General features: G+C 40.3%; 1 protein-coding gene across 1 annotated transcript; it reads right to left on the minus strand.

The window, feature by feature from the left end:
- Positions 1-1,318: 1,318 nt before the first annotated feature.
- LOC127680171 (oogenesin-1-like) lies at positions 1,319-8,093 on the minus strand. The gene is made up of 4 exons (XM_052175735.1): positions 8,064-8,093; positions 3,721-4,040; positions 2,608-3,180; positions 1,319-2,020 (listed from the first exon to the last, which is right to left on the minus strand). The coding sequence occupies exons 1-4, from the start codon at positions 8,091-8,093 to the stop codon at positions 1,459-1,461; spliced, it is 1,485 nt and encodes a 494-aa protein (XP_052031695.1). The 3' UTR covers positions 1,319-1,458.
- Between the last annotated feature and the right edge of the window lie 732 nt (positions 8,094-8,825).

The following is an 8,825-nucleotide window of genomic DNA, read 5'->3' on the forward strand; positions in this document are numbered from 1 at the left end:
AGGCTAGGTATTATTCTCTATCCCGAGGGAGTCCTTTGCACCTAAAGGCAAACAGTCCTTTACTCTCTCCCTTGCTCCCTTTCCCTTCACCTTTGTCTTCTGGCACCTGTCTTGTCTCATATCACTTGCCCTTGTCCCTCTGATGCACATGGATCTCTTTTGTGCTAAGCACTTGGTTTTAGAGTGTCTTGGGCTGACTCTGAGGATCCTTACATAATGATCCATTCCTGGCTTGTGGCCAGATATATCTTCCGTTCTCTGTAAGCATCCTTCCAAAAAACTCATGGTTTAAAATTGTCTTGGAATAGTAACAGAATCTCGTGAAGAACATAGTGGTACATTTTTTAAAAAGAAAGTAGCCTGAAATGGAGGTGTACATATTTATTCTCAGCACTCCATTGCCTCTAGAGAAGAAGATAAGACCCATAACAAGCCAGTGAGACAGCGATCCATAGATGTAGACATAGGGACCAGCAATGATGTCAAAGATAAGAATTGAAGAGCATACTGTCATAATTTCCATAGAGAACATCCTCTTCTCTGAAACCTAATGTGAGTCACCTCAATATCTTAAGCTGCACTGCACATGAATGTTGGGAGTCCCCTGTGAGTAATTGTCAGAGGGAACCAGGTGATGGTGTTAGGATAATTTCTCTGAAGTTCTTGTAAGCCAACATATAAACTGTTCTGTAAGTATGAAAAAATAAATGGCTTAAGGTCACTTCATGTCATTCTTGTTTTGATATCATAGCTCTGAGTATTTATGTGCTGCAAATATTATCTTCCAGCAAAGGATAAATACAGAGACATAGTTCTTGAAATGTTCATGCCTTGGTATTCACTTGGTCCTTGTTTTATTAACTGCCAAAGAATCCTGTCCCCTCATCTCATGTTTCTCCACGTCTAATTCTGTCACTGTGAATTGAATGTACTACTTATTAATTTCTTTCTCAAACATTGAGCTCAATGGGGAATCATGTTCTTTGGTTCCCATTAATGGCACCTGTTTCTGGGATGAAATGAACTTCACAAATCTAACATTGATATAATTATGGTGATGTGGAATGAAGAAAACAGACACAGGTATAGAAATGCTGGAAAATATTAGGCCCTGTGCTCTGATAGGGACATACCAGCAACCCAGAAAGTCAAAACATTTCTTGTATGCAGTCAACATTGTGTGTGTGGAGGTCAATCTCATAAAACGGTACCTCTATTGTAACACACTCAAACTACAATAATCCTAGAGAAGAGAGTGCTTGATCCATCATAATGATGGATGTTAATGAACATCCATTCATTAGCTCAGAGAGAGATCTTGGCTTTCCAATGTATCTCAGACCTTTAGGTGATTGACATTCCCATGCTTCATTCAGCAGTGTGCATTCACTTAGGAGTTCATCAATACCCAATACTAAGCTTCCATTTCCCTGTTTCACAATCAATCCTACAGTATTTCTACTTAACAGATAATTGGTTCTCAAGATTATAAATGAAGGACCCACCACACTTAGAGCATTGGGTTGTTTCAAAGGTGACTTTCTTGGGTTGTCTTTTGGCCCTGAGTATATCCAGGAGCTCAGGACAAAAATATTTGAGTCTATGTGATAGTATTATACCACTCTCATCATAGCACTCCAAAGGGGCAGGGTACCGCTCAAAGGTCAGCTGACTCAACTGGGCTGTGTGGTGTAGAATTTGTTTCAGGATAGACAGAGAGATATTATTATTATAGAAATCAACCACTCTGAGATGAGAACATTGGCTTAAGGCAGGCAACAGGACACTGAAATGAGAGTCCTCTAAATAACATGACTCCAAATCCAGGGTTTGCAGAGTATCTCTAACTCTCTCAAGGAGAGACACAAGAGGTACAAGGAATAAATCACTTAAACATCTATCACCAAGAAGCAGTTGTTTGAGCTCAAAAATATTCAGACAATAGGGCAGGTAATCCAAGTCTGACTGTGAGAGTTCACAGTCAGCGATGCAAAGTGTCTTCAAAGGCTTCTTCAGGCACCTGAGTAGAGAACAAATGATTGCTTTTTTTTGCAAAGGGTGAAGATATGATTGGCAGCTAAGCAGATGACACTTTTCCCAAACTCATTCTGACTATATATTGAGGTCAACTCTATAACACAGCCTTCTGTTGTCTACTGACACAACTCAAACATTTTTAGTCTGAGGTCTGTACATATCACCATAGGCACAATTCAGGGCATTGTTGGAGACCACAGCAATGGATATATCAGGCCAAAACGGTACAGGTAGGAATGACTACCTGTCTCAAGCAAAATATAACAACTACTATTTATGCTCCTCCAAAATCCATGATCCTGTCTTCCCCTTGAAACCCAGGGTTGCATATTTCTCATCTACTCAATCTCTTTCTTGACTTAAAAACCTTTCACACATTAGCAATTAAAAGCCTATTTATGCATAGGCATAAATATTGTAGCATAGAGCGTGTCTGCTCATATATGCTATGTTTCTAAAAGTGTTAGGATTATACTGGCCAGATCATCAAGGACTCCCTTGTTTCAAAACAAAAATAATATTAGAGATATGTTTTCTCTGGTCTAGTGGACCCTCTCAGTCCTTCCTTACCTGAGGTATTCTTTAAGGTTGCCTTTTACATAGGAGACATCCTGTACATAGAGTTTCTTGAGACTCTGGAATGTGGGATGTTGCGAAACCAATCTGAATATTTTCTCCTCATCAAGCTTTTTCGAATCACCCGTGAAGAAGGTACCTGTGATGTGGTCTAGAATGAGTGTGGAAAGACTGTTCATCTGTCTCAAGTGGGAAATAAGAAAAGCCAAGTCTTCTACACAGATATTACTTAGGACAAGTGTCTGTATACAGCCTGCATGTACAATTTTGAAGATTTCTATGACTGTGGCTTCGGTTAAGCCATGAATCTTCAGCATTCTACAGCACAGATGAATGGAATCTTTTCTCTGCTGAACCCACTGAAACAAGTACGTGGTAGATTCATCAAGTGTGCCCTCCATGAAATGGAGTTCACTCATCAATTTCAATTCTTTCTTCACCTCACAGTCAAGACTCTTCTTCATTGGCTGATTCTGTGTCATGAACTCTGAAAAGCCTTCACCTTCATGGGATTCACCCAACAAGCCATATTTTTTATTAGTCAAATTGAGCACTCTGAGTTTGCACCTATTGTGAGAGAAAAGAAAGTGATTCTTAGAAGATAATAGAGAAAAACACATCTTACACACTACACATGGATTCTCTTCACATCTCATACATCAGGTCTTTCTTCCAAAACTTTGTCTTTTCCTGTGCCTAGAATTAAATTCTACGTGTCACATACTCAGTAAATACTAACCATTTTTTTTTGCAAGACAAGCATTCTTAACCATGTCTTACTTCCCCTTCATTCCAGGCTCCTTATCCCCAACCTCATTCCACTTGTACCTTTGAGGAATGAAAGAAAGATCCATTCCTCACTAGGTATGTCTACTTTTTTGTCTTCTACATTAGCAATTCTTTGCAGAGATAGCTGAGACTAAGGTAAAGCTTCTACATCCCTCTAATCCTCTACACCCAGGGAAAAGTAGATATGAATGTGGGGTGAAGAAAAAAATTGAAGACCAGAAGCCTCTAATCCATGGTTGGTCAAATATTCTCTGAACCTAAATTGCTCATTCTCAGCCCTCAGAGAACATTCCTCCAATCCCAGTTGATCTTGCCTACCTGGAAGTATCCTTTTGTGCAAGCAGTATATCTAATCCCTCAAGCATAGCCTTCAAAGTCTCCAGGTTGCATTTATTTATCAACGTTCCTAAAAAAAGATATGGGAAGGGCCACAGAGGTATTATGGCCTTTAAGATCTTTGTATGTCCATCAGTGAAGGCTTCCTCAAACATTAGTTGGAATAGCACATCAGACAGGTACTTGAGAACAGAAATGGCCAATGTCTCATCCTTCAGTAGTCTCTGAATTGACAGCTTCTGGAGGGTGGGTGGGGAGTAAATATTCACTGTGTCTTCTTCTGAAGATGAAGAAGATAGATTCTAGGGATGCAGGTAAAAAATATACCATTAATGACAAGAATCTTGGGAAGAATTTCTGCCCACACAATGAAGTGTGAGGATTAGATAACTACTGATGAGCATGAGTTTAGCTATTTGAGCACCCTCAGTTTTTTTTCTTGGTTTTCAGAGATAGGGTCTTTATAGAGCTACCTGTATTGTTGGCTGTCCTGAAAGTTGCTTTATGGACCACACTGGTCTCAACCTCAATGAGATTGGCCAGCCCGTGCCTCCATATGGCTGAGATTACATATGTGTTCCACCAATGTTCAGCCTGTGCCACCATAGCATACCTAATCAAGAACTGCCTGGTCTGGCCTGGGTGGATTTTACTGCCATAATTCTCTCTGGCATTGTGAAGCATCTCCAAAGTATCCTGGTTCCCAAAGGCCACATCTAATTGCAGCAAGGGTGAATACATCCCACTGGGAAGGGATCACCAGGAACTCTGAAGGCTCAGGCAGTTGTTTAATGATCAATAGACTGTGCTTCCCTTTCCAGGCCTTCAAAGAAAGCAAAGGAAAACAGTTTCCCATCTTCCACAATCTCTATTCGGGTACACTGCATGAAATAACTCACAACATATTTGAAAGTCCTCTCACTAATTATTGACATTAATCTTTGATTATCACCCATACTGGCCTTTTGGAGAGGGAGTTGAAAAGGCTCCAAGCTTGACTTCTGCAAGCTACAGAGCTAAAGAGAGTAGGAAAAACCACTAAAGTCAGTAAGCCTTCAGTAGTCATTGACACAGTCTGTAACTCTTTACAAACCATGCAGAAAGTAGACACTATGAGATGGAGATTATAATTTACATGGTAAATTCAGGAGTCTCACTAGCTCAATGTCATACTTTGAAACAACTTTAGCACCAGAACAGTTAGCCTGAGACCTGAAACAACCAATGGAATACCAAAACAAGTAAGAAAAAGGAATGGAAAATTTAATTTCAAGGGATATTCAAATTTTAATATCTTTAAATATCTTTAAAACACTTAAAAAGAATCAGGCAAATTTCTGAAATTTTGAACACATCCTGGGTTCTGTGAAAAGATTATACCATGTATCAATCAGCACATGGGAATACCTTATTTGTTTGTTTGTTTATTGTTTTATGTTTTACTTCTTTGAGATATGGTCTTATCCATGACTGTTTTGAAAATTGCTATATGAATTTGACTGGCTGGCCTTTAGTCAGTCTCTGCTCCATGCTTTGTCTCCTTTATTTCTCCTGTGGGTATTTTGTTCATTTTCTCAGAGGAACCCAAGCACTCCCACTTCTTTCCTCCTTCTTCTTGAGCTTCCTGTGGTCTGTGGATTGTAACTTGTTTACGTTGAGCTTTTGGGATAACATCCACTTATCAGTGAGTGAATAGACCATGTGTATTCTTTTGTAATTGGATTACCTTGTTCAGGATGATACTTTCTAGTTCCATCTATTTGCCTAAGAATTTCATGAATTCATTGTTTTTAATAGCTGAATAGTACTCTACTGTGTATATATACCAGTTTCTGTATCCATCTCTGTGTTGAAGAACATCTGGATTCTACCTAGGGATTCATCCTATAAACAGTTACCAAACCCTGACACTGTTATGGATGAAAAGAAGTACATACCAAAATGAGCAAGTCATGGTTGTCTCCAGATGGGCCCAGCCAGAGACTTACACATACAGAGGCAGATGCTGGCAACCAACTATTGGACTGACTGTGGGGTCCCCAATGGAGGAGTTGGAGGAAGGTCCAAAGGAGCTGAAGGGATTTACAACCCCATGGGAAAAACAAGGATGTTGGCCACCCGGATGACCCAGGTCTACCAGGGACTAAACAATCAACCAAGGGGTACATATGGTTTCAGCCAAAAATGTGGCAGAGGAATGCCTTGTTGGGGATCAGTGGGAGGAGTTGTCCTTAGCAATGTGAAGGCGCAATAGATGCCCCAACAAAGGGAAATTGAGCAGGGGATGGGGGAGTGGGAGTGAGTCAATAGGCAGCATGTATTTGGAGAAAGGGGGAGTGAGGAGGGTTGGAGGTTTTTGCGGAGGAGGGAAAGCAGGAAAGGTTTTAGCATTTGAAATGTAAATAAAGATTAATTCAATAAAAAAATAAATTTGGCTGGCATCAAACTTAAGACACCATCTAACCTCTGCCTTTCTATTGTATTCAAGGGAGTGTATGGGAGGAGAGGAGTAAAGAAGACTGTGATTGAGATATAAGGTATATTAAACACACACACACACACACACACACACACATACACACACACGCACACATATGCTGGTTTCTTCTTCGAAGTTTGAGAATATGCTGAGTACCATGAAAATAAGAGACTATGTATCAGTGAAGAGATACAAGTACCATTTGTTTTTTTTAAGCATTTTTTAGTTGCTTGTTTTGCCTTATTTACTTAGTCATGTATCTTTTTATTTAATGAATATGAGTACACAGTCCCTGCCTTCACAGACACTTAAAGAAGGCATCAGATCCCATTACTGATGATTGTAAGCTACCATGTAGTTATTGGGAATTAAACTCTCTGGAAGGACACTCAGTGTTCTGAGCCAACTCTCCAGCCCCTTATTTTGCCATTTTTAAAGACACATATAATAACTAGCATTTTACACTTCCAGCTTTCCTCTGCCTTCCTATTGCTGGGATTAAAAGCACAGCAAACAATTCCAGTTTAAAAGTGACATAAAGATCAGTAGTAAAGGGACTCATATCTGTCATACCAGTGCTGAGTCTTTGAATTCAGGCTCACCCTGACATTTTTTGTTGAGGCTGTCTCAAATGAAAAACAAATCAATATAAAGCAAAATATCCTGCAGAAATCACAATGACCAATTAATAATAATTGGATGTAATGGAGAACACACTCGGATAATTCTACTTAAGCAGCCCTCAGGTGATCTAAGTAGGAGAATCCCTGTGAGGTTTAGATCTTTTTGTATATTTACATTTGAACCATTTCCCCCTCCTACAGTTTTTCATTAAATTCTACCTACCCCTTGCCTTCAAGAGGGTGGTCCCCTTCTGTAGGGCTTTAAGTCTCTATAGGATTAGGCACTTCTTCTCTCACTGAAGCTAGAGCAGGCAGTCCTCTGCTGTACTAAAGTGCCTGGGGTTTGGACCAGCCTGTATATGCTGCCTGGTTGGGTAATTCAGTCTCTTGGAGCACCCAGTTGCCCAGGTTAGTTAAGACTAGTGGTGTTCATATGGGGTCAACCTCCTCTTCTCTTCAGCTTCTTCAAAACTTGCCCTAATTCAACCAGAGTAAAATCTTGAATGGCCAAAAAGCACTTAAAGAAATACTCAAAAGTCCTTGGTCATCAGGTAAATGCAAATCAAGATGACCTTGAGATCCTATCTAACAACTGTCAGAAAGGTAAAGATCAAAAACTCAGGTGACTGCTCATGATGGTGAGGATACGGAGAAAGAAAATACTCTTCCATTGCTGTGAGATTGCAAACTGGTGCAACCACTCTGGAAATGAATGTGGTGGTTCCTCAGAAAATTGAAAACAGTTCTACCTGATGAGCAAGCTATACCACTCTTGGGCATATATTCGAAAGATGGCCCTCCATACGACAAGACAGATGCTCCACTATATTCAAAGCTGCCTAATTTGTAATAACCAGAAGCTGGAAACAGCCCAGATAGCCCTCAACCCAAGAATGGATACAGAAAACGTGATTCATTTACACAATGGAATACTATTCACCTATTCAAAACCAGGACATCATGAATTTTGCACATAAATGGATGGAACTAGAAAAATACCATCCTGTTTCATAACATGTATGGTATATACTAACTGGTAAGTGGATATTAGCCAAAAAGTACAGAATACCGAGATTGCAGGCCAGGCAATCTTATCTAGAAGAACTCATCTCAAAAAAAGAAGAAACAACATGTAATAGTGTATACAACCAAAATTTCAATTGATAACAAGGCTAGACTAGCTTGCATGGGATGAGGTATCCTTATGGAGCAAAAGGACTTACTTGATCTGGACACTGGTAACAAAACACCATATTCAGGCAGGGGAAGGCTGTGACTCCAAATTGCAAGAGACTGAGAGTTTCTCTGCCTGCTTTGACTTATTGTATATGTTTCAGCTGAACCCTCCCTTTGTAGCCACACCCTCCCAGCCAAAGGCAGCTTCTGATTCAATAATTAAGTCTCCACCTACCTGCTCATTTTCAGATTTGAACAGTGCTGCTAAATTGGATCTGTACACTGGAGGAATCTTAGACCAGATCCATAGTCAAGAATTTATTTATTGAAGCCAAGTGATTGTGCCTGATGCCTTTGCTCACATCACTTGTAAAGCAGATTTAGGGGGATCTCTGAGTTCAAGACTGTGATGGTTTGTATGTTCATGGCCTAGGGAGTGGCAATGCCGGGAGTATGGCCTTGTTGGAGTAGATGTAGCATTGTGGCTGTGGACTTTAATTCCCTTGCCTTATCTGCCTAGGAGCCCCTAGTCTGATTGCAGTCTCTGGAGTTCAAGGCTGATCTTGGGTGCTCTGTTCATCATCAGCTGTGGCAGCTTGAGAAGGCTGAGGTGGGAGGATGCCAGCCAAATGAGTTTAAAGTCAGCTTTAGCTACAGAGTAAGCTTGAGGAGGGTCCAGCTAATGGACATAATGTCTTCTAATCTCATGTACATCCAAACCAAAATAAAGAAAGGTGGCTACCAGAAAAAAAGCTGCCCTCAGTTTCCCACAAGAGAAGGGTGTTAGAGAAAGTCTGCAGTGTATCTGG

This window comes from Apodemus sylvaticus, chromosome 3 (assembly GCF_947179515.1).
Source record: "Apodemus sylvaticus chromosome 3, mApoSyl1.1, whole genome shotgun sequence".
Lineage (NCBI taxonomy): Eukaryota > Metazoa > Chordata > Mammalia > Rodentia > Muridae > Apodemus > Apodemus sylvaticus.